Source organism: Wyeomyia smithii, chromosome 1 (assembly GCF_029784165.1).
Source record: "Wyeomyia smithii strain HCP4-BCI-WySm-NY-G18 chromosome 1, ASM2978416v1, whole genome shotgun sequence".
NCBI classification, from domain to species: Eukaryota; Metazoa; Arthropoda; class Insecta; order Diptera; family Culicidae; genus Wyeomyia; species Wyeomyia smithii.
This window is the reverse complement of record NC_073694.1, coordinates 51,417,264-51,444,809: the sequence shown is the minus strand read 5'-3', so window position 1 is coordinate 51,444,809 and position 27,546 is coordinate 51,417,264. Positions and strand designations below refer to the sequence as shown.

General features: G+C 41.7%; 1 protein-coding gene across 1 annotated transcript in view; it reads left to right on the top strand.

The window, feature by feature from the left end:
* The window catches only part of LOC129718155 (tRNA dimethylallyltransferase), a 397,419-nt gene that overhangs the window by 363,118 nt on the left and 6,755 nt on the right, over positions 1-27,546 (top strand). Inside the window, exon 4 of the mRNA XM_055668610.1 lies at positions 12,938-13,076. Within this exon, the coding sequence (XP_055524585.1) occupies positions 12,938-13,076 (139 nt within the window). The remainder of the gene's footprint in view (positions 1-12,937; positions 13,077-27,546) is intronic.

Sequence of the window (27,546 nt, the reverse complement as noted above, 5' to 3'; positions counted from 1 at the left end):
AACAAAATTTCAATATCTCTCGGTAGTCTAAGACTTAGCCTCGAGCTGTTGGTAAAATGCGACCGTACTGTAGGACAGTTCAAGTCGATCTGTGTTTTATTTGTATTATTATCTTCATCTGGTGACGATTTGCTCAATTTTTGATCTTTTAATACATTTGTGTCATTCCTAGGTGGTTAGCTTTTTCTTTATTTTTGTGCCATTTCTACACTGCCCCTCATGGCAAGTCCGTCCCAATTGCATTTTTATCAATTTTGACTTTATTGGTGGAATCATCACCTTTTTACATCTACTTTCGATAGAACACATAATTTTGAATACTTTGTTCTGAGGAACTATGAAAAAAATAGCAAGTCGGTTTGTCCCATAGCAAAAATGATCGCAAGTCGGTCCCATAGAACAAATCATCACAATCATCAGTCCCACAGTCAAAAATTTATTATGATACATGTTATATCTAACATAGTTCATGGTCTTCAGGTTTAGAGAAACCTGATTTCTAGAATCTGCTGGGAATCGTGAGTTGTTGTGCCGATATCTTGTTAAAGGTAATCACGAGAGAACAAAGCTAATTACAAATGAGTGTATTTGAGGATGGGATAAAAATTTAAACCTTATTGTTTGACAGTTGATTGGTAATGTCTTTGTATAATTTTAAAAGTAAAACTACAAAAATTTATCAATGCTAAGTTTCTTTCATCTATTTTTTTTGAATGAACATTATTTCTGCCATCGCCGTTAGGTATGTCACTGTACTGTTAGTTAGAGCATCCAATCAATATAAAATAATACTACCCTCGTATTTTATCCACGTTGGGCCGTGGATAACAATTAAGAAACGGTGGTTTATTTTTTGAACAACGTGTCAACAGTCATACCGAATACTTCAGCACGCTTCTTAGCTTTTTAACTTTTTTTAGCTTTTTAATAGAAGGGTCTTTGTTATATTGGTGTTCCTGCCTCATGCGTGGAAGCTGTCCGCCGCCGTCACATATTGACCGCTTTCGAAAAATTTTAGAACAAGTTCCTCCACCTGCACTGATTGAGAATTCAATCATAGTGTTAGATGAAGAAACAAGCGGGCAAATTATACAACCATATTGTAATACATTTCTCACTACAAAATCGTTTAATGATTCTATGGAAGCACGCAACCACCTTGTCCAGCAGCTGATTTGTTTCAAATGCAAGCTATCTACGGAATCGCTTTGCAGTAGTTTGCTTTTCATCACCAGTCGTAGGTGGCTATGGGACTGGTTTGCTATCATTCTGGCTAGGTATCGAAAAAGTAATCGGATATGGGTCCCAGCTTATGGTTTGCAACATAATTTAATCGAATTTTGGTGTTAATGAAAGGGTTTTAATGCTAAAGTATTTAATTGACATTACAGTAATAATTTCTGTCGATGGTCTTGTTTAAAACAGCATAAGAGTGCAATATTTCTCTCAAAGCGTTACGATTTTTAATTGCTGTTTTCTCATCAACACGAAAACGCAAATGGGACGGACTTGCTATGGGCGGCAGTACAGCTGTTGTACGCTTTTATGTCGTTTTTAGAATTTTCGGTAACTTAAGTGCCATTCTGTCAGGTTCAAATTATTTTCATGCCATATTTTAGTGGTTGCAAGCCAAAATTGAAGAAAGATTGGCCGACAGTTAGAGAACTCACGTGCCCTATCAAAAATAATCAAATTGAATTAAAATTGAGAAGAAACATTATTATTAAGCATACTTGAAAATGCAATTTTAAATACAAACTCGTAAATATTTTATTCAATTAAAAATTGAAAGTGTATTTATAGTTTTCGGAACAGTTTATAATTTAGAATCATTTTCGACTTTGGACTTCTCTGGTATTCAAAATTGGTGATTTCGAAATTGATTTGGGATCATTTTCTGGTTTAACCTCCTCTGATCGTTTTTCAATAATTCTGAGCAGGTCTTTTTCGGTCTAAAGAAACCTTTTTCGGCGAGTATGCTTAAGAATGGATCATTTTCTACCATAACCTTTTCTGGACTTTAGAAACGTTTTACGATGATTCTGAGCTCAATTTGGGCATGCCCTCTGGAAGCGTTTTTAAGTAATCAATGCCACGAAAATTTTTCAAAAATAGCACAACATTTAATTTATTGCTAAAAAGATGCAGAAAGTAGCACAACAATGATACAAACGGGGCTCGAATATTGTACAAAAATCAGAACAAAACTGACACAGAAAACATATAAAAATGATGCAGAAAAAACGGAGTAATGTTTTTTTTGCAAAAAAATGTAACAAAAACTGGAAAAGTTGATTTAACTTGTACTTAAAAACGACACAAAGTTACATAGAAATAAAATAAAAATTATCAACATGTCACAGTAACATCCAAAAGTCGACAGTGAATGAAGTTTTGCATGTCAATGGCTCTCACTGAATTGGGGACATCCGTTCCCGTCGGTGTGGTATAAAATTGCGGTCCTGGTAGAGTTTTATAGTCTAATTTTATGTATGTTTCGTAATTCAAAATAACACACTCTCATTTCTTGGTTCAGAAGTTTGTTATAAAGCTCTCGGTTTTACAGATTCAGCCTGTTTGGAGCCTAATTTTAACTGCTGTTGGTTCCGACGAGTCTGTAGGTCCATCCTTTGAAAGTAAACGACAGGACGCAGTCGTTTGATTACAAGCAACAGGACGCAGCCATAGTTTACTGAATAATGGCGGTTAGTCATAAATGTAAATATAATTTCCGGAACAGTCTATAAACTAGAAATCACAGAAGAGACCAAAATTGAAAAAAGATTACAAATTAATTCTTAAAATTGCTTAAAAACGCTTTTAAAGGTTTTAGGTTTTTTTAAAGGTTAATTTTAGAACTAATTTGAAATTGAAATGAAACTGATTTCAAAATAAACTCAAAACTAACGAACACGCTCCTAAAAAAAGGCTTCAATAAAAAATGATCCGAAATTAAGCTCAGAACCACCGAAAAATGCTTCTAAAAAATAAAATAAAATAAAAGGTTATCCCAGAATTGCAAGAATACATTTTAAATCCAGAAAAGACCATAAATAAAATATAAAAATAAATATAAAATATAAAAATGCTGCTGAATATAACGACTTTCTCCAAAATTACATGTTTAATTTATGAGTATGCAAGGTAGAAAAGCGTTCCAAAAGAAAATAAAGCTTATTTTCTCTAAGTCAGCGGTTCCCAGGGGGTCAACGGTCAGGGGGTCCGCTGCTGGCAAGGGGGCCGCGAGGCTTTTTTTTGGTAAATTTGATTTGTTGACAGGTAATTAAGATTTCTTTCTAGATTCCTCTGTGAACGCGGATTTCAATTCTTTTGTGTATTAGGACCATGACATAACACAAATTAGACTTGCAGGACGATATAAGAATGACAAACGCAGCTTAACTTGTATATGCGATTTTTTTGAAGGGCCGCGAAGCTCTCTGTGCTTCGCAAAGGGGTCCGCGAAGCTCTTTGTGTGGAGCAAAAGAGGCCGCGAAGCCAAGAAGGTTGGTAACCACTGCTTTAAGCTCATACAGAATTAACCAATCCAGTAACAACGAAAATGATTGAATGATCGAAATGAGTTCAACTTCTACTTCTTAAGACATTTAAACAAAAATGACAGAGTCTCCCCGTCCCAACAGGTGTATTTGTGTTTGCTTCCGCGAACATAGAATAATTTGATGTCTCAAAGGGAAAGGTTTTTCGAATAGTTTGAAACAACTTTCTTTCTTAAACAATTTGTTAACTGATGTCTCGAAGTATTATTGGATTTGAGCGATGAGAGTCTTGGTTTTGAGGTGAATAAAATTAATGCTGATAAGGACGCACTAAGAGAAATTCCCATCCTTCGGAATTTAGGACCAGTTTTAGTCGCCCTCACCTCCTTTTCAGACGAATTGGATGTTCGGCAGATTGGCTGACCAGCTCTGGTTTGTGTCTGAGATACGTTGAAATGTGAGACTCAACAGCCGGAGGTAAGGGCATGGGAGTAGCCAGAGTTTCAAATAGGAGGGGGCAAACTCTTCAAAATTTTAGAAGTAAAAAATGGTTCACTAAGGTCGCTTTATACGCGGCTTTTTTACGTGGATTCCGGAATTTACGCGGTTTTTTTACGCGGATTCCGGAATTTACGCGTTTTTTATGCGGCACGTATCCCCCGCGTAAAAAGCGACATAACTGATGTTAAAAGCAACTCGTGATGCTTTGAAAAATAGAAATAAATACTAGTCTTCAGTGATTGTTACATCAAGGCAACCAGTGAAAAGTTGTCCTTGACATCAGAGTGGAAAATTGGATTATTCTTTGTCTAACATCGTGTATAAAAAGATGTTCCTTACTAAAAACTCTTAAGTTCATTTAAACCTTTGAACATATTATTTTGGCGACGAGGATCTCAAGAATCCACGAACATGGCAGAAGATAGAGTTGATCAGCAGCCGCAACCGGGAATTCAAGATATGATTCACAAGATGGCCCAAACTTTACAACGGATAGCGGTCCAGCAGCAGGAGCGTCAGTATCAAACCCCGGAGCAGATTTTGGAGTCCCTCTCTTCGAACATCATCTAGTTTGTCTTCGACGAAGAAAACGGAGTTACGTCCGGACGTTGTTGTTTAACCGCTAACATGACCTCTTCGAGAACAATGCAGGCCAGCTGAATAATGCGGTGAAGGTACGTTTACTTTCCCGGAAGCTGGAACCCATTCGCCCAGCCGCTATCTCAACTACATCCTGTCAAAGCTTCCTAAGGACGGGAAGATTGAAGACACAGTCAAGATTCTCAATAAAATCTTCGGGCATCAAACGTCAAACGTTCCGGAAGCGGTTCATGTGTCTTTTCACGATTGTTGTTGACCATCTGCCGATGAACACTCAGCAAGCAGAGAGCACTCAACCGCTGTTCAAATATTGTTGACCTCAGCCAGGTTTTCACCCCACGTAATGTGCTGAACGAGCGTTCAATCGTACATGTTTCCATGGTAGAGTAAGTGCAATTTTAACTGCTTTCTCAGTCGCAGGGAAGAAAAAACGGGCTTTAGCTAGCAGGTCTATAAGATCCAACTCTTCCAAGTTCTAACGGTCTGCTCTCATGCTGCTGCAATGTTAATACCAAACTTCCACCTCTCCAACAAAATTGTCAACTGCATAAAAAAATACGAAACTTTCGGTTTTAGGCTTGAACTCTTCCAACAACATGCGTATTACGTTAGCGGGATGCAGCAAGGACAACGCGTAGGCAGGTGCACTATCTTTATCGAACCGTGTTTCCAGTGAGGTTACAAGAAAATCAAGCTAAGGAATTGTCACAGCTCGGTTCCAATACTCCAAGCTAGTTGCTGCAGGCGGATTTGCCCGGTACTTCTGCCGCTACAATATCCTTGGTGGATCAACTGAAAAAACTGTGCAATTCCACGCAACATAGGGCAAGCATTTCAATCAATTATTTTTTATCTGGCTCATACTTTACACAGATGTTTCTATAAGCTAAAGATGTCGTTTTGTGCTATTAGAGTTATTGAAAACAAAATTCTGCATCAATGTCAACAACTGCCCCCCTCTGGCTACGCCTATGGGTAAGGGTCTTGGCGCATGGCGTGAAAAGACTCCCAAAACAAATGGAAAAGATTTTGTTACTTTTGAGTAACATTTTTTCCTTATTGTGTCTTGTGACCGCGCATTAAACACAACGAGTAATAACCAAAAAATAACAAAATATATGACGGCTACACGCTTGTATGTGTTTCTGCAGGGAAACATACAATCAAGATCCGCAATGCATGTGTCAGCGAAACCGCACTCGCTCCTGGAAGGGAGGTATCTCATATAAATGAAACATAAATTTCTGCAAAAACAAACCAAGCAAATGAAACCGCATTTGTCATGTGGATGTTTTAAGGGGTAACAAATATGTCCATAGTGGTGCGACACCCCTCTCTTTTCTGGAAGGGGGGGGGGGTTCCATACAAATGAAACACAAATTTCTGCACATCTCGAGAGCTAATCAACTAAATGGAACCATATTTGGCAGGTGAATGTTTTTAGTGGTAACAAATATGTTCCATAATCGACCTCAGGCAACATTTTGGATTGTAAGATGGCAACTTCCGGTTTCTGGAAAAAAGCTGAAAATAACCAAATACCACCCAATGAGGGTATTTTAGGAATCGTAATGATGCACTGGAGTCTCAAATCGACTTCAGATAACATTTTGAATTGTGAGACTTCCGGTTTCTGGAAAACAGCCTGAAATGGACGATTCCCATTAAATATGAGTATCTCCGGAACCAGAAGGATGAACAGAAGCTAAAAGTTGGTCACAGACACAATCTTGAATTTTAAGATGGTGACTTCCGGTGTCTGGCAAATAGCCGAAAATGACCAAATACCATTCAATACGAATGTTTTCGGAACCAGAATTACGCCCAGATGACAGAACTTGATTTCACAGGCAATTTTAAAGTCCAAAATGACGACTTTCGGTTTCTGCAAAACTGCCCAAAGTGACCAAATACCACCCAATATGAGTATCTTCGGAGCCAGCATGTTGCAAGAAACTAAAACTTGACCTCAGACACCATTATGAATTGTAGGATGGCAACTTCTGGTTGCTGAAAAACAGCCAAAAATGGCCGATTTCCGTCTAACATGAGTATCTGAAACGGGATTACATCCCATTTCATATATAAACGTAATCATTCAAATATATTCGCCCAAAAGATAGGCAATTTGGGGATCATTGCAAGTGCTCGAATCTTAAATATGAGATGTGCTAATTATTTGAAGTTTGTGGGTCAATAGGAAGAGGGAAAACCGCTGCGACCAAAGAAAAACAATGAGATTGTTTGCAAGATAATTTTATTGAGGCTAATCATCAAGAAATAAACCGGATACCCTTAGCGAATATCAGAAACAAGTTGTACTAAAAACGGCTTCTTGGCCAGTCGGATAGATCCATCGATCTTTCCTTTTAAGACCGCCGAGCTGAAAAGTTGTTAAAAGACAGAAAAATACTAGTGGTGAAAAAAAAATCATTTAAAGAAAAGTAACGTTAGAGTGATAGTTGAAACACAATTGATATGTTGAGTAAGCATTTATTTTCCAGAATCCATTCGTTGGAGTTAAAGTTATTCGAATCGACGTGACAGATAAAAATCGTGAGTCGCGATTCAGGCATTCGTAAATGCAAAGTAAATATAATATATAAAACAAGTAAAATGTTATAGTATAGTTGTTTGTTTGAAGTTTCAGTAAGAAAACTAGAAAATTAGGAAAGTGAGTCGGAAAAATAGAAATAGTTGCTCGCAGAAAAAAAAAAACAGGTAAATAACGGTGAGAAAAGGTGGATTATTCGGGGTTCTAATTGGTGAAATTTTTCCACAGTGGCCGCATAGGGCCCATCCGTTGGGACCGCACGTGCTATGTTCTGCAGCAAAATATAGCCCGACAGAAAGCTGTAAAATTAGAAGGTAACAAAACCTCGTAGCGAGGAGGCATCAGGCGATTTCCCTGAGTGTATCTATCGCCTCGTGGTTGAGTACCACTATAGGTACATTCGAAGTGCGTTGGCTGCAAAACCCGCTACACGTGATTGCTTCACCCGCGAGAAGGTCTGAAAGAGAAAGATTTCCCAACGCCGGAGAAACTCGCCCCGACTCACGTGCCCGTAAATCGGGAGGCCCCCGTACGATACCCCGCTACAGCTATTAACCAGCCGATCACCATCCACCACCTGAATGGGAAAGCAATGGTTGCTTGACCGTTGAACGGTCCGTCACTTCACCCAACGACCCGAGATTCAATACGGAATTATTTCCCGGCGACCACCCCCACAAGCATTGCACAGCGGTCACACACCTACATCCCCCCTGTCGGCGATCACACGATCGTTGGCTTACGCCAACGTTGCAACCCGAGCACATTCCTTCGGGTAGTTTCTCCCTCGGCGATCTGGAAGATTGCTCACAGCCACGAGCCATCCGCAGCGAAAACGATAGCCGACAGAACATCTCCCGAATCGACCCCCACCCACAGATATCGACGACGGCTGACAACCTGTAAGTACGAACGAACCAAACACGAACCCCCGCACGAATACACCACCGAGATAGTAGGGACAAACATTGTAAATTAGTAGGGGAAGAAACGTTACGGATGAATTAGGTCGACTCACAAGACAGAGGGAAAGAAGAAAGTGACGTCACACATATTATTTCTGGGTTTAGAGACAGAGGAAAAGAGGAGAGAGCGGTAGGAAATTGTACTTGTTTTATGTTTAAAGAGAATGAAAATAACTAAAATTTTTTTAAAACCAATGAATTTTGGAATATGGTTTAACTTATTTTTCGGATAGCGGAGATGCGCTAATTGTCTAAACTTTCAATAAATGGTTTCTCGATCCACACTTCAACCTAGATATTTATAATTTACAATTGGCCAGAGAAACAACAGTATAAATTTGGGATATATTGATTTGAATTTACAGCGACATAGGGAGCGTTTGGGAATTGGCAACCTGGGGGTGGATCCTGTGAGTAGGGTAGAAACTGTTAGCTGGGCAAATGTTATCCGTAGTTCGTGGCAGATGACTTTGTCGTCTGGCGCATAAGCCAGGAATTTTTATACCGTACCAGGATCCTCCTCACATATCTCCGGATCTAGAATGATACACAGCAGTTGAAATCAACCACAGATCCCATTTTGGATTCTAGGTTGGCGATTTCCGGTTCCTGGGAAACAGCCGAAAATGATCGAATAACACCCAATATGGGTGTTTCTTCGATCAGAATGACGCTCAGAGGCCAGAAATTATCTTAAATACCTTTTTGAAATCCAAGATGGCGACTTCCGGTTTGTGAAAAACAGCCTAAAATAACCAAATACCATCCAATATGAGTATCTCTGGAACCAGAATGATGCAATGAGCTAACAATTGACCTCAGGCACCATTTTGAATTGTTAAATGGTAACTTCTAGGAAACAGTCGAAAATGACCGAATAATACTCAATACGGATATTTCCGTAATCGAGATGATGCATAGAAACCATATTGACCCTGGACACCATTTTGAATTTAAAGACGACCACTTTTAGTTTCTGGAAAACAACCAAAATAACTACATTCCTCCCAATATGGGTATTTCCGGTGTTAGATTGATGCCAGAAAATCTGCTGAAAATGACCGAATACCACCAAATATAAATAAATATTCAGAATTAAGGCGATGTACAGAAGCCAAACGTCGAGGATGTTGTCATTTCGATAAAACCAATCATTTCAAATGATTTGATATTTGACTTTGATCAAATCCTATGGCCGATTCATCGTGCATTTGCAGACTTTAAACACATCGCAAGGAATCAATGAATTTGGAACGTTCAAATAATACGATACCACATTTAAATTATATTGAGGCCTCATATATCGATCAAAGCAGGTATAGTTTTAAATAGTCTTTGAATTTCTTTTCTTTCCATAACGTTTGAGCCACATATAAAATTGTTATGAAGTTTGTTATTTAAGTTTAAGAGATTACTCGTTCGTATGACACTAGTTATGTTTAAATAAGTCATGTAATCTTTGAGATAATAGACATTCGTTGTTTTATTAACAATTTAATACATAACGGTTACTTAAGTTCGATTATAATCAAATGAAATAGGAACGTATAGAGCAGCAAAACTTTGAACCACGTTTCAATCATAATTCATCAGTTAACCCTTAACTAGCCCGCCCATCTGATAATAACATTGATCAAATCGGCTGTGTAGTTTCTGAGATAATGAAGTTTCGTGATTTTCTCATTTCGGTGCATTACAAACGAAGTTACAGTTCGCTTACAGTAAAGTTCAAAAGAGTGTCATGAGGCAGCTTATTTTATTAATTGACACTAATTTTGTGGAAATCGGGTCAGCCATCTCTGAGAAAAGTGAGTGAGTCCAAGTAGTCTTCGGAATATGTTCCTTTTCATAGCTGGATTTAACATTTTTGAACATATTAGGCAAAGTAATGGTCCGATTGCAAAACAAATCAATAGGGTATTATGGGGCAACTAGTCCTTTCATTTGACAGTGATTTTATGAAAATCGGTCCAGCCATGTCTGAGAAAAGTGAGTGAGAGTAAAAATCTGCACATACACACACACATACATACAGAAAATGCTCAGCTCGTCGAGCTGAGTCGAGTGATATATACCATTCGGCCCTTTGGAGCACTTTTATACTTTCGGTTTTGCAAGTGATTGCTATACCTTTCTAGGAGAAAGGCAAAAACGTAGAAAAAAAAGCTTAAAAAGATGCCTACACGCATGTTTTCGTCCGTCATGGCGAATGTTCCGGTTAACTGCCGGAAGGCCGCTCCCTAGGGCGTAGATTTTTTTGCAAACGGGATAATATAATTACCATTAATGGGAAATTTATCCATCTTAATTATCTGTCTTAGTTTTTTTTCATCACCATCTGAAAAAAGTCCATTTTTTACCGCAAACGTTTGTGCTCAAAGTTTCGTCTTCCCGAGAAAAAGCCTCAGGCTATTTTTAAGCTCAAACTTTTTAAACACGCGCTTCATAGTGCGAGGACAACGTGTAAAGTTTCACTTTTCCGATTAATGAAGAAAAGCGCGGGTAGTAGGGTAACGGGGGTATTTTGGCCAGCTTTGGGAAGTGTTCGCACAGTTCATTAAAAACAAACACAATTTTTCAACATAAATACCTATTCTATTATACCATTGTTAAAAGCTTAGTGTCTTTTTTAATATACACCGTGAATTTTTGTAAATTTTAGGCATCTAAAAATGAAATGATTTGGCTTATAGCGGTTTGACAGGCATTCTCATCTAATTTCATATCGTTAAATTAAGAAGTAATTACCTGTAAATTGTCACCAGCTGATTTTCCAATCTATTGCTGCAAGAACGGAGGAATACTAACCGATTTATTAGCATTTGAAATTGGACATATTTTTCACTTTTTTCGGTTTTAGATTTTCATTTTACATCCCTATGTAGCCGAACTTCCTGAGAGAAGTATTCTACTTCAAAAAAAGAAATATTTTCCAGATAACACCAGATCTCAACGTTTCAGGCAATTTTGAGCCATTTGGAATCCAAAAAAATTTCGGAGACCAAAATTTCATGAGAGAAACTCAGTTTATGTGAAAAAATTAAATCGAAATCGAAGAGAGTCGGTCCTTCATTAACAGTTTTTGTCTGTTTTTTACGTACTGTGTATTGAATTAGCAGTCACGCATTAACTTTTGTGTGGTAACGTTCAGTTCGTGCAGCACAATATATGACAGTTAAAAAAAAGATGGCAAGTGGTCCTGTGTTCACTTACCAATTGAAGTGGCGCTATAGACCATGCTGTCGGTCGCAATTTTCCGCTGAACCAGTTGGAATTTTATGCTAGGGTAGAAAGTTGCACCCTTGATCAATGTATTGCTACTGTATGTTTGATATAAGAGCTGTTTTGAATAATATACAAGTGAGAATTGAATACACGCTTCCAAGTTATGTAAGGAATATGTATAGGCCAAAACACCAGTTGGAGTGACACGTAGCCCAGCGATAATTAGAATTAGGTATTGTTTTCGGGCAATTTCCGAAAGGCCCTTTACGATAATCGGAGTCTATCTTTGGCACGTGTCTTTTCCGAAAACCTTTTTTTTTTTGCCTAGCAATAAAAACTGCAACCAGTGCCACCACTTAGACACTCGATTCCCGGCAGTGGCTCAAAATGTATCACCTGAGGTGTTTTTTGCTGGGCTGTCTGTTGTGGGTGGTGACTTTCGCGAAATCTCCGAGTCATAAAACCGCCCTGAAGAGCTTCAACCAGGCGCAGCAGGAATGCAAGCAGTACCTGCAAGTGCCCGCCACGGCGGAAGGTGACTGTGAACCACTTTGCGAACAGGTGGTACTACGGTCCTGGAATAGTACGACCTCTAGATTGCTGTACATCCCGTACAGTCGTCACTTCAAGCCGAACTGCGAGGACAAAGAGTACCTAAATCGTACGGTCGCCTGTATGGATAGTAAGATAGCCCGATTTGCGGAGAACCAAATTTGCTGTCGAGCGAATGCCTACTGGGAATGCTACCGGAATGAGTTCGGTAATCTGGTGCAAACACCGCAGCTGGCACCAATGCCGGGCCTCATATTGACCGATACGGTGCGACAGTGCGCCCGATTTTTGCAAATTACCGAACGAGAAGCGATCGTCTATGCGTTAAGTAAATTCGAAGTAGCACCCAAAGCGCGCTGCCTAATGCGTTGCATTTTGGTTCGTCAGGGAATTTACGATGCTGAACGTGGTCCGAATTTGGATCGATTCTACGTGCAATGCGGTGGGTATAATGTGGAAGAAACGAGCTTCAAGCAACGAGCGGGACAATGCTATGAGCGTCTGCTACGAGAATGCCCCGACAATTGCACTCTGGCAGCTCGGTTCGTGAATGAATGCTTCCCACCAGGAGCCGGAGCTGGAGAATTGGTACTAGCGGCTACACTATCACCCGTCGTAGGTTCTCTCGTAGGAACGGTACTACAGACCGTTCGTGGACTAAAAATTCTTGATCCGCTGCTTAAACTGCTGGCTCCAACTTTAATCACTCTGCCACATGCATTGAATCTGCCAATCCAGACCAGTCTAATTGATCTGACGGATCCTACAGCGGTTTCTGCTCTCATCAAAGCCATTCCTCCGGGTCCACTGGACGCGCTAGGATGAATTACCGAAATGTGATGAACATTTGTCGTCAACATTTGATAACATTACTGAATAGTAATAAAAATATTCTTATCAAAACAAATGTGATAGATTGTTTCAATTTCCCACTTAACTTCTCTTCCGAAACACAGTTTTATTCCTATAGCTTTACCTAATAAATGTCTTGGTCTGAATCTGAATATATGATTTTTTATGATTTTTTTTTTCAATTTCAGGGCCCTGGAAGTGCTCCGGCATGACAAGAAACCGTTGAGTCGTTTACTTGATGAGCAACGTAGCCAGGAAGGTGGCAGTAATTTGGGCGGTCCCCTGCGCTATCGTAATGTGGTAATATTTTGGCTGCGCTGCGAACAGGTAAGTTCCAAAAACTACGATATTACGGTACGGTGGATTTATCAAAGGGACAGAAATGTCGAAAACTAGAGAAATATTCATTGTTAGTTGTATTTGTTCTGAAAATGGGGCAATTTTTTGACGTAAACTACGTATTACTTTAGTAGGGTGCCATTCCGAAAAATCGAAAATAGAGTGAAACGGCAGAATGAAAGATTTCAAATGCTTACAACTTTGTTACCACTGAACGGATTTTAGTCATTGATGTGTCGTTGGATAGAGACAAAATTTCTCTAGTTTATGAAATCAATTCCTGAAACATTTTTGCATAGTAAGTGGTTTAAATTCATAACCATTTTGATAATAATTTAACCAATCGCGTGCCCGCAATTATGAAATCCATCCACTTCCCCAGCACAGCCGACACTAAAGTTGTTGTTGTTGTTGCTTTGTTCGCACGAGTGCCAAAGACACACCAGCATGTAGAAATTTAGTCTTCACTGTCTATCCGAGCGCTGGGGATGGACTAACAGAGGAATCTGGCGGACTGCATTGGAGGTGGAGAAGCTTTGAACAAGCTTCTGTCCGACGTCACACAATTGCTCAGGAAAGTGTTCTGTCGAATGTCCAAGCTGTTCTGCTCCCGAAGAAAACAATTAAAAAATCAATTGGAAAAGTAGCGGCTGTCCAATCACGAGCTCGCTTTCAACTCCGCACCGGATAGTTTTCTCACAAACGCAACAATATTCCCGCTCCCGTTCTCGTGTTGGATGGAAGCAGACACCAAGAGTGCAATTGTTGCGTGATTGATATTGCCGATAGCAGACATGAGTATGAAGGTCGAAATTCCGCTGTGATGTCAAACTATAACCGTCTTTTTAAAGATGTTACATCCTTGTTAATGGAGTGTTGTGAATTTTCTTAGATGGATTCAGCATTGTCAGCAGAACGTGCCGAACTCTTCTGTTCAAAACCGGATTAGTTTCGTTTATACCGCTGGCTGTACACAGTATCAACGAATTGTGGTGAACATCAAACTACTGCACATTTGCAGTAGCCTTTAGAAAGGCCGTTTAATGCAATTAGAAATTTCATTCGATTATCGCATAAATGCGTCAAGGTCAGTTCGCGTACAATATCAACTCTGACATAATCGAATGGGTAACGACCTTTCTTTTTTCATGAACTCATGAGCACTGTGTCTATAATAGTATTTATATTATCAAGAAAAAAATTTCATTAACTTTCCAATAGCTGATTAGTCCTGATAAGGACTGTTTAGATACTGTTGAAGCAATCAATGCTTTAGATGCTTTAGATACTGTTAAAGCAATCAATAATAAAGAGCAAACAAATACCGAAGCCAGTATCCACTTCCATTTCCTGCCGCACCCGGTTGCCGTTTGCTTTTTACGCCACCACAGCAAGCACCGTCCGTGTGCGAGCTGTTTAGTACTATCCTCTGCTGCTACTTCTGCAGCACATTGAATCGACGAACAAAAATGACACCATCCGCTTCCCTGCCGCCTGCCTTCAAATGACCGAGTCTGCCGCTTGCTGTCTGCTTCCTCTCTATCCTCTGCTGCCACTGGTGCTTATGCTTCTGAAGCCAGATTGGAAATGTACGCGCGCCGCGTGTCTGTACTGCTTTTATACATGAAAACACTATGTTCCCCCACCATGCGTCAGGGTCAGATCGCGTACAATATCAACTCTGACATAATCGAATTGGTAACGCCTTTCTTTTAAGCTCTCTCATTCTATAACCTACGTGAAATTTTTTTCGCATTCCTTTATTCTGTCATCTGCGTAGCCCAACCCTCTCTTCATTATTTATCCAGTGAGGGTATATAAGAAAATTTCAACCTGTTTTCGGTATCAGTTTAACACTAACTTTTGTTGAGATAGTTTCAGTCAACTTTAACTAAAGCTCTTTTACAACATATCTGGACGCGGTAGAGTTGCCAACAGCGTTGCCAGGTATCCAGATTTAGCTGGATTATCCAGATTTTTGAACATGTATCCAGGTAGACAGCTTTGATGTCCATTTGTACAGATTTTTCATGGATGATCCAGATTTTATTTTCTCTGTTCCGCAAAAAGATCATCACTTCAATTTTGGCGCGAAATTTTGCAATTTTGTCACCTCAAATTTTGCGTACCCCAAAACTTTTATTCGAAAAATTAACCTTTCACCCCACGAAATGACTGCCAGATTTTTTCCAGATTTTAATTTTGCCTTTTCCAGAATTTTGAAAAAATGACCTGGCAACGCTGGTTGCCAACGTGAAGGGAAAGGCAAAGTCCCGTTCGTCTGTGCTGGTCTTCAGATCCCGGTAGACAATATTCACTATCTGTTGCGAAATTAAACTATGCCGAAGGCGTCGGTACATGTACTACCGCAGCAGTGGTGAAATATGTGGCTGCTGAAGTATTGGAATTTTGGAATTGGCAGGAAATGCTGCCCGTGACTATAAGAAGACCAGAATTTTTCCGCGTCATCTGCAATTGGCCATTAGACTGGGACACAGTTGTATGGGAAAAAGCGTTGGTGTAATTTTTTCGCTCCAATGCACTTTTCGTGTTCCTTATGGGTCCTGTAACAACTGTGTAACTTTTCAGATCGATCGGTGGAACCCCTGATTTGCGCCCGATTTTTAAAGTTTCCATACGATTTTATATGAGAAAATCCACTTTTTCAAAACTTATCCTCTAGAAATTTCCAGCTGGCTCCTAAAAATATACCAATACATGATATTTGTAGGAAATTTTCCTGGGAATAATTCTTCTAAAGACTGTAAGGCGCTACAAAATTTGTAGAAAAAGTTTTTCACCTTAAACTGATCGAATGTCTGACGAACGGCTCAACATTGAATTTTTCAAGCAACACTGCTGCTGTTGCAAACTCAACAACGTGATGAGAAACAGTTTCGCGTAGAATTAAGCTTGAAAGCGTGATTTTTCGCTCATAGTATCTTCGGAGAAAATGCTTAGAATATCAATCCCTATATTTTAATAGTATTCGTTGTGTGATTCATACCCCTAAAAGTGAGAAATCAGCTTTCTAAACACCCCTACGTAGTGAAAAACATTTTCGTGTGGAATTAAGCTTGAAGGTATGATATTTTGCTCACGTTATCTTCATTATCGGAGAGCTTGCTTAAAATATTAATTATTAAGTTTTGATGTAGATTGATTACTCCCCCTAAAAGAGGGAAGTAAACTTTCTAAACACCCACGTCGTGTGACTCTGGTGTCTTTCAGAAAAGAGTTTGGTAGATACATAGCTACAATTTGTGCAGATACATGGCTAGCAGGTCACTACGAACCACGGTAAATGAAGTCTATTGAAAAAGAGAAAAAGAGAGTATTGATCTTTGGGCGGGATGTTGGTTGAGCGGGCACCAAGGTGGGCCGCTGAAAGATCCGAAACAACTGGAAAAGGGTAGGTTTTCAAAGTTTTTCTTTAGCTCCCCGAAAATGGAAACATCTTTGGCTCCAACTTAATTTTATATTGATTAAAACATATACAAAAATTCAACAAAAAAGGCTATCACCTTTCAATATTTCAGAGGCTTTTGTTGTCTGTGGGATCCGACAACTTGTAGCAAATAATTCTGTTGATCGGGGTCTTTTGTTATTTTGTTGTTGTAGTCACTGACAAGCTTCACGGCCCTTTCTGCAAAATCATTCACTACTGCAATTGCCTTCACGCGTTCTTGTGCTTCCAGATATTGTTTATTTGATTGCCATTTTTCAGGTTTTTCTTTAAAAAAGTCCGTTGAGATTTTCATGATTTCGAAAAATCGTTTCGTTGCCTTCGTTACAAAGTTAGAAAGTGTAGAGTTTTTCTGAATGTTATCAGCCTTTACTAAGACTTTAGCATTCTCAAGTTGTTTTGCCTTCTTAAGTTTTTTTTTGCTTCTGTTTACCTTTTTTCGCTACTAGAACAGACGAATGTCTTCTTCTTCCTCACCTGTGTATACCTCATTGGTTCGTAGTGACCTGCTGGCCATGTATCTGCGCAAATTGTAGCTATGTATCTACCAAACTCCTTTCTGAAAGACACCAGGGTATGATCTATTGAATTGGCACCAGAACCCAAGTTGTCACACGAAGTGGGTGTTTAGAAAGTTTACTTCCCTCTTTTAGGGGGAGTAATCAATCTACAATAAAACTTAATAATTAATATTTTAAGCAAGCTCTCCGATAATGAAGATAACGTGAGCAAAATATCATACCTTCAAGCTTAATCCCACACGAAAATGTTTTTCACTACGTAGGGGTGTTTAGAAAGCTGATTTCTCACTTTTAGGGGTATAAATCACACAACGAATACTATCAAAATATAGGGATTGATATTCTAAGCATTTTCTCCGAAGATACTATGAGCGAAAAATCACGCTTTCAAGCTTAATTCTACGCGAAACTGTTTCTCATCACGTTGTTGAGTTTGCAACAGCAGCATGCTGCAGCAGTGTTGCTGGAAAAATTCAATGTTGAGCCGTTCGTCAGACATTCGATCAGTTTAAGGTGAAAAACTCTTTCTACAAATTTTGTAGCGCCTTACAGTCTTCAGAAGAATTATTCCCAGGAAAATTTCCTACAAATATCATGTATTGGTATATTTTTAGGAGCCAACGGGAAATTTCTAGAGGATAAGTTTTGAAAAAGTGGATTTTCCCATATAAAATCGTATGGAAACTTTAAAAATCGGGCGCAAATCAGGGGTTCCACCGATCGATCTGAAAAGTTACACAGTGGTTACAGGACCCATAAGGAACACGAAAAGTGCATTGGAGCTAGTACTTATTTTTTGTCCCACCCTATTGGCCATCCGTAACGATGAGGCGTTGAACAAACTTCCGCCTGGTGTCACCATTCCCAGGGAGATGTTCTTCCGAATAACCAAGCTGTTCTGCTTTCGAAGAAAACAGGAATGTAGCCATCATAATACGAATAAAATCCTAGCTTTGCTGAAATTAAAACCAACCCGTCCTTTTAAGGGCGACCACATGTTTTCAAATGAAGCAGTGAATGAATTTTCAACATTTCAGTGCTACTACAGTTCATGAAAGTTTACTATCAATAGAAAAAATCAACGCAAAAAAATCTATTGACAGCTGCGTGATGTGTGTTGAACTGTTGTGAAATTGGCATTAGTGCAATTTCGAATTACACAAATTCGAACCCATATGGGATATTAAAGAGATGGTGTTATGAGTACCTTATTCATTAACAGTTCAACCGTAGAGGTGACAAATATAAATCATCGCAAGCGAGTTCGCGAGCAAGCGAAAGCTGGCGTGAATAAGTCAACCATGACGGCAACGGAGCGCACCAGACTGCATCGCAAAAGGAAGAGGGAAGCAGAGGGTACTTCGGCACATGAAGTGGTCGATCCTTTGGCCGGTCCGTCGGACGAGGTGGCCAGACCTTCGCGTGAAGTGAGTTCTTTGTCGCTTGAAGCCCCAGGTAGGCCTTGTTCAAAATACTGAAGGAAAAAGTTTTCTGAAAAGAGTCATGGAGGTAATTACTAATTTACTATCCAATGAACTTGAATTTTTAGAACGAAGCAAAATAGGTTATACCTGTAGGTTGGAGCTAGGTTTGTTTTTTGATTTATAAAACATGTAAAAATTGTAATTTTATGTTTAAAGAAACCAATTCTCTTTTCTATTCGTAGTGCATAACCATAATCGTAGGTTTGGAGGAAGAAAATAACCAAAAACGACCCTACTGGACCCCTCTTCTTTCAGCTACATGGAAAACTTAAATTATAAATTTAAACGGCCCTTTTCAGCGCCACCACCAATTTCAATGGAGAGTTATATTTTTTTTAACGCGACAAGAACGAGCCAGTATTGTCATTCGCTGGGTGAAAGTAGGGAGTAGCTTTGTGCTGGATATGTCGTTGCAATGAAACCTAATGAAAATAGAGCGGTGAAGAAATTGAAATCAATGACTTGAGCATGTAAAAATCAAAGATGTGGTAATTCTAGTTTTCTATCCTCTTACTCACTGTGTTGTGTGCCACTGAACGATTACTCGAAGTAGTCCTACGTCAATGATGTGGTTGTGTGTCAGATAAAACCTTCTACTTTTTGCCATATTACGTAAACAGGAGTTTAACTCTGTGACCAGTTGTCATTGGCGATGACTCCATATTCTAAACTCTGAGTTATGTAAGATTGACAACGTTATATTTAATGTGATACAGATTTCTTTTATTCCACAGTGCGTAACCATCATCACCGATCATAGCGTAGAAAGTCAACTTTACCATTACCGTTTATCAACAATTCCAAAAACGGTTCTTTTCAGAGCCACCACCCTTTTACATGAAGAGTGACTTGATTTAAACAAACAATAGTAGACCTTATGTTTAATAATTTGTTGCTGCATTGTTAATACAAACTGCGTAATTTTACGTCAGTTACGCGGTCGTATATGGGATACAACATCCTACTATTTCCTGCAATGCAAGCTCCTTTAAACCGATTTACGAATTCATCTTGAGAGACAGTATCGTGAAGTGATATTCAACGCGCGTCATTTGGCTATACAAGTCTACCACTTATTGGCGGTAATTTCATTTCCTGTTTTCCGGAAGCATAACATTGCTGCTGTAACTAGTCTCGACTGTAGATATGCTCGCTAACTCAATTATTTGCGCATGTTGGCTCACAGTCACGCTTTGACACAGTGACATAGAGATGCGAAACGACGATACCATAGGACCGAAGGTGGGCAATTCGCGATGAACAATCATTCCGGCTTCAACCCACTTAGTAAATCGGAACCATCGTCATGTGAGCGCTCTCCACAGTGCCAGCTAAAAGACTCGTAAGCCTTCTAGATTGCGCTTTAAAATTCCTAATATCATTTTATCGTGGTAGTAAATGCCTGGTTTCCAGAAAAAAAAATTTCATGGGTTGGGACCAAATCGATGATTCCGCACTGTATCCTTACTTATTTCATTCATTTATCTAGTAAACCTTTGCCATTCGGCGCTCGTCACTGGTGGGCGTCATCATTTGATGCCCGGTTGTGTTTCGTTACCAGTCTTGGTGTGTGCGCGGAAATCTAAAACACAAGGGTTTTATGAATGAATGAATCGTTGCATCGCGGTCGGTGTTGGGTGGGCGGGACGGACGGACAGACGAACGAACGGACAGACTACTATATTTGCCAATTACTCACGCTCTGTTCGCGCCGCTGACACCGATTTGCAGCGTGAAAGCAGTTCCATTCATACTTTGACTGCAGTGCGGTGGGTGCATTGCCATCAAACTTTGTTGGTTCGCAAATGCTCTAGCTGGGTTGAGTGTGGGAAGCAGGCGGGCGGTGCATAAACATGAATAATGCCATCGGTCAGTAGTGACGTTTCGAAGCTTTTCCGTTTCTGTGAGCTTCGGTAAAGCGCTGCCACAATTTGTTATAGGTAAAGCTTTCGAATTCTGATTTGAACACGAAACCTCACACGTGCCTAGAGTAATGCAAGATTTGTGAACCGATTCTTCACATGAAACATAAAAATGCAATCCACCTCTTTTGATTTGAATAAAACGTTGCACATATACTTGTCTTAGCAAATTGAGTATTTTCTGCGGGTGGAAAAATATCTTAGTTCAGAAAACTTAAGTTGAAGAGAAAAAGATTTAAGGAACGAGTTGCAGAGAATTATTAATGCTTTGCAAAAAAACACCGAGAGAAAAACTATTATCAGAAAGAAAAATGAAATAAAGTACCAGTTTTAAATTTAAAAAGAGTTGAATTTTTCTCTTATTTTTTTTTTCAATGAAAAAGGTACAACATTTTTTTGGTAAAAAATTCAGGAATAAATGTGTAATAATTTTTAAAGGATAGATCCCAGAGTATTTAATATCCATATTCCAATGATATTAAATGATTATTCTCAAGCATCATCTGTTGGTTCCCTGTGTAAGTACAGCTGATCTGGCAATAGCGGAGTAGCAACCGCGGGCGGTCAATTATGCTCATGCTTATGCTCTAATTATATTAAATGATTACAGCAGCTGTTTACAATCACAGGCTTAAAGTGAACTAAGGAACATTCTCATATGTTCTTCTTGTGGTTGTCTTATTGCTGAATTGTCGTTGGTTGTCATTCAGCAAGGTATTCTGCTTCGATCGATTACTTACTTAGTTTACTTACTTTTAAGGCGACAGACCGATTATCGATCCAGTGCCGAATCCAGAATACGTTGCCATGTCCCTCGGTCTTGGGCTGCTATTCTCCAATCGCCCCTAACACCTATTTCGCGTTTATCCTCGTCAACAGCACACATCCAACGAGTGCGGGGTCTACCCCGAAGTCGACGACCTCTATCGGGATTCCTGCTAAATACAGCCTTCGCTTGAAGCTCATCCGGCATTCTCGCTCCATGCCCAGCCCACTGAAGCCTGCCGTGTTTAATCCGCTTGACTAAATCCGCCGATTTGTATGCCTGGTACACTTCATGGTTCATGCGTCTGCGCCAAACACCATTTTCTAGTTTGCCGCCAAGGATTGAACGCAAAATTCTACGCTCAAAAACACCAAGAGCTCGCCGATCAGCCTCTTTCAGCGTCCATGATTCATGGCCGTAGAGAGCCACCGGAAGAATCAGTGTTTTATAGAGTGCAAGTTTAGTACGGATTTGCAGACTGCGGGACCTTAGCTGGTTACGTAATCCGTAAAAGGCCCTGTTTGCGGCTGCTATCCGCCTCTTTATCTCACGGCTAACCTCGTTGTCACATGTCACTAATGTTCCCAGGTAAAAAAATTCGTCGACTACTTCAAATGTTTCCCCATCTAGCACCACCGCAGCACCAACCTCCGACGGACTACCACGCACTCTGCCAGGCCCCATGTATTTCGTTTTGGCAGAGTTTATGACAAGCCCTAATCTCGCAGCTTCCCTCCTGAGAGGTCCGAAGGGCTCTGCCGCAGCTCTACGGTTGATACCAATGATGTCGATATCGTCCACAAAACCGAGAAGCACGTGCGACTTCGTAATAATGGTGCCGCTTCTCTGCACACCAGCCCTCCGTATAGCACCTTCCAATGCGTTGTTGAACAATAAGTTGGACAGCCCGTCACCCTGCTTCAAACCATCTAACGTCACGAAAGATTCCGATATCTCACCGGCTATCCTGACGCTTGATGTAGAACCTTCAAGGGTGGCACGTATCAGCCTAATCAACTTTGTTGGGAAGCCATGTTCGAGCATAATGAGCCATAACTCATTTCTCTTAACTGAATCGTACGCTGCCCTGAAGTCTTTGAACAGATGGTGCGTCTGCAAGTTGAATTCTCGAAATTTATCGAGGATTTGTCGCAAGGTTAATATTTGGTCCGTCGTGGAGCGTCCCCCTCGAAAACCGCATTGGTACTCACCAACAAAGGTCTCCTGCAACGACCTCAGTCTGTGGAACAGGATGCGGGAGAGAATTTTGTACACGGTGTTGAGAAAAGTTATGCCCCGTTAATTGCTACAGTCCATGCGATGACCTTTTTTGTAGATCGGGCATAAGAGACCCTCCAACCAGTCCGAGGGCAATTCTTCATCAGACCACACTCTCAGCATGATCCGATGGATGGCACGATACAGCTCTTCGCTCCCGACTTCGAAGAGTTCGGTGGGAATGCCGTCCTTCCCAGCTGCCTTGCAGTTTCTCAGCTCTTTCACTGCTTTCTTCACCTCGTCCATGGGTGGTGGATCCACAGCTTGACCATCATTCTCAATAGTCATCCTGCTCCTTTCGACTCCCCTGTTTCCAACACACTGAAGTGTTCCTTCCAACGCCTGGCCACCTCTGTTTTATCGGTTATCAGGTTCCCCTCCCTATCGTTGCACATGACAGGGGCTGACACGTTTCGATTCCTGATTCCGTTGACCTTCTTGTGGAAGTTCCTCGCATCGTGCCTGGAGAAGAAACCTTCCGCCTCCGCAAGAAGACGCTTCCCATGCTGTCGTTTCTTCCGGCGATGGAGTCTCTTTTCAACGGCTCTAGCATCTCGATATCTACCCACGCTCTGACGAGTCACAGGCGTGGCCAACATGTGACCCCTGGCGCGGTTCTTCTCCTCCGTCACTCGCTGGCACTCAGTGTCAAACCACTCATTGGACGCAGCTGCCGCAGTTGTACCCTACACTTCTCGCGCTGTAGTGCTGATCGAACTGTAGATGTGTCTCCACTGCTCATACAGGTTACCTTCAACTCTTTCCTCAATCCGTTCATCAACCTTCTGCGAGTACTCTGCAGCCACTCCTTAAGTTAATTGCCGCTGGATGTTCAACTGCATCCTCCTTGTTGCCTTGGATTTCAACACGTTGGACAGCCGGGCGCGGATTTTGGCTACTACGAGATAGTGATCCGAGTCAACGTTCGGTCCTCTGAACGACCTCACGTCTGCAACCTCTGAAAAGTGCCGTCCATCAATCAGAACGTGGTTAATTTGAGAGCAAAGCTGCAGCGAAATTCACAAGCCTCAGGCCATTGTCGTTCGTGGTAGAGTGGAAGCTTTCCCTACCAGTTACGGGGCGGAAGAAGTCTTCCTGCCCGACCTGTGCATTTGCATCTCCGATGACAATCATCATATCGTGTCCTGGGCAATCATTGTAAGTCTTTTCCAGGAGCTCATAGAACTTCTCCTTTCCGTCATCGGGTTTCTCGTTGGTCGGTGCGTACACATTTATTAGGCTGTAGTTGAAGAATTTGCCCTTAATTCTCAACACTCATATACGGTCACTGATCGGCCTCCATCTAATGACACGCTGCATCTGTTTTCCAATTAACACAAAACCGACTCCTCTTTCTGCTTTCACACCGCCGCTATAGTAGATGTGGTACTTAAATAAGTGTCCGCAATAGGATCTACTGCCCGAAATTCGCGTTCTCCCGATTTCGGCCACCGCACCTCTTGGATAGCTGCAATCTCCACATTCACCTTCCGCAGCTCTCTAGCCAGGATACTCGCCCGTGCCGGTTCGAGTAGAGTCCTTACATTCCAAGCACCGAGTTTCCAAAAATCGTTGTCCTTTTTCGTTCGCCTAGGTCCATTCCGTTCCGTATTTATATCTGGATTGTTCGTAGTATTTTATATTCGGTATGCTCCCTTACTAGGGCTGTATTTTTCAGGAAGGACATATACTGTCTAAAATCTTGCTGAATACGTTATAACTATATAATCAATTGCTCGGGCTTAATATTTTCCCGGGAATTATCAGTTAATTCATTTCCCCCCCCCCCTTCATCTCTTCATTTACTGCCTTAAAAGAAAAAATTGAAATATGCTTGACTTGCATTATAGTCTATAAAAATAAAAATATATATTCCTAACTTTTTCTCATAATTAGATTTTAAGCAGTAAGGTGACATTCATAAAGCATGTCATGCAAATTTTCTAAATTAAACCCTCCCATCCTTGTAACATTTTATCACAAATTGCGAAACCACATCGTGAGGAATACGTCATGTCAAGGCATACCGTTCCCCATGAGAATAGAGAAAAATCAATCAATATATTGAATCTATTCTTTAATTATTTAAAATATTAAAACACTCGTCATCAATCTATGGAAACTCAAATGGTGAGTTGACAACCTGGAAGGAGCATCAAACATAGCTAGTTCCTATCTCACACCTCCACGAGTCATATGATTACACTAGACTGCCGGTTGAAACATGGATGCAACTGGTTGTTGTTGCCTGGGCAATGTTGTCATCCGACAATAGCTAAGTGAGAAGGTGCGACGCGATCAATGGCGCGTAAACCATATTCCGACGGTAGAGGAAATGCTTCGCCAACCCGAGCGTCTGTTCACCAAGATGGTGCGGCTCAAAACAGCGTTTGATATCCATGTTAGGAGCAGCTGATCAATGTCCTGGTGGCAGCGTGGGACTTTAAACAGAGCTGACACGATGGTCCCCCGGCGAGACAGGGGGTTGAAGAAGGCCCAACGAGCCGCCCCGGAAAACAATATGTTACAAACAACGTAAAAGATAATACGGATCGGAACAATCGGCATGGACCTAGGCAACGAAATAAGGACTACGATTGTAAACTTGGGACATGGAACTGCAAATCGCTCTGCTTTCCAGGATACGACTTTGTTGGACAGGACAGAAGGTATGGAAAAGCGGGCACCGGGCGGCTACTTTCTGTTTTTACCAGAGTTGTGGTACCACCAGCGAGCTGGGAACCGGCTTCATAGTACTAAGTAAGATACGCCAACGCGTGATAGGGTGGCAGCCGATCAACGCAAGGATGTGCAAGTTGAGGATAAAGGGCTGGTTCTTCAACTACAGCATCATCAACGTGCACTGCCCACATGAAGGAAGACCCGACGACGAGAAGGAAGCGTTCTACGCGCAGCTGGAGCAGGTCTACGATAGCTGCCCGCGACAGGACGTGAAGATCGTTATTGGGGACATGAATGCTAAGGTAGGACGGGAGGCAATGTACAGACCGGTAATCGGACCAGATAGCCTGCATGCCGTGTCTAATGATAACGGCCATCGGTGCGTAAACTTTGCGGCCTCCCGTGGTATGATAGTCCGAAGTACCTTCTTCCCCCGTAAAGGTATCCACAAATCCACCTGGATATCACCCGACCAACAGACAGAGAACCAAATCGACCACGTTCTAATCGACGGCAGGTTTTCCTCCGACATCATCAACTTTCGCACCTACCGCAGTGCGAATATAGATTCAGACCACAACCTAGTAGCTGTGTGCATGCGCTCAAAACTATCGACGGTGTATAACACCCGCCGAAGTCGAACGCCGCGACCAAATATTGAGCAACTGCGGGACGCCGAGGCTGCACAGGAATACGCGCAGCAGCTGGAGGCAGAGCTATCCATGGAAGAGCAGCTTGGCGCAGCTACCCTTGAAGATGGCTGGAGGAGCATCCGATCCGCCATAGGTAGCAATGCTGTAGCGCTACTAGGTACAAGGGCCCCGAATCATAGAAATGACTGGTTTGACGGCGAATGCAAACGGTTAGTCGAGGAGAAGAATGCAGCACTGGCGAGAATGCTGTAACTACGTACGAGAGCGAACGTGGAACGATACCGACAGGCACGGAACAGCCAAAACTCAGTCCTCCGAAGGAAGAAGCGTAGCAAGAGGACCGAGATCGCGTAGCGATGGAAGAGCTGTACCAAGCTAACAACACTCGGAAGTTCTACGAGAAGCTGAACAGCTCCCGTAAAGGCTTCGTACCGCAAGCCGATATGTGCAGGAGCTTGGACGGCAACCTCCTTACAGACGAGTGTGAGGTGATCGAAAGGTGGAGGCGCACTTCGACGAGCATCTAAACGGCGATGCAGTAGAGCGCGAGGACGGTATGGCAACTGATCTTGGTGCACGAGCAGAAGACATCAGAATTCCAGCCCCCGATCTTCTGGAGGTGGAGGACGAGATTGGTCGGCTGAAAAACAATAAAGCTGCTCGTCAGACGACAGCCCGGTTAAGATGGTCTTGAAATCAGGTGGAAAACGACCTGCGGACCCTACGCAGACTGCAGAGCTGGCGAACTGCAGCCATGGACCGAGTGGAATGGGGACGACTCTTACGTACAGCAAAGGCCACACCACGGCTTGGGACTGTTTGGTAAGGTAAGCAATCTATGGAATCTGATAGAAACTTGCTTGGTGGCTGCTGTCTTTCTAATTACGACCCTTGCCTTGTGGTCCCGGCTGAAGAATGCTATTTCATTCTGTCCGACCAATGAAGCAATTTGCTCTAAAGCTCTAAAGGGTAAGCAGATATCAAAGACCAAAAAAGGTCGAAAAGGCGCGAAGATTGGGGGACACCCTTACTCTCAAGACGGATGGGTTTAAGTACTCAGAAGTCCTGAAAAAGATGAGGGGTGAAACCCAGCAGACGGGGGGATCCGGGAGCAGACGTGCGGAGTATCCGCCGATCGGGCACTGGCGAGATGATACTTGAGCTCCGGAGGGACGCTAAGACCTACAAGACGGTATCCGAGAAGGTCCTGGCGAAAGTTGTGCCAGTATGGGCACTCACCTCAGAGGTGACTCTCAAGCTCAAAAACCTGGATGAAATCACCAAGGGGTGCGACATTACACAAACCCTCAAAGCAAAGTGCGGGTCAGAGGTGGCTAAGGAGTCAATACGTCTCCTGAAAGGTCCGGCGGGGACCCTGGTAGCTACCATCCGACTAGCGTCGGCGGATGCTAACCTGGCATTGAAGGAAGGTAAATTATAGTTCGGTTGGTCTGTATGCCCCCTGGGCATACAACAGCAACCGGACATTTGCTTCCGGTGCTTTGAGGGAGAAATAAGCCATAAACCTAAAAGAGAACTGATAGGAGTCGGCAGGCGATGTGGTGGTGCAGGTCATAAAGCGAAGGACTACGGAAAGTCTCCCAAGTGTATGGTATGTTCCGGAAAACGAGACGCCAACCACTTCATTGGAGGTCCCAGGTGCCCAGGCGGTAAACCGGCTGTGAA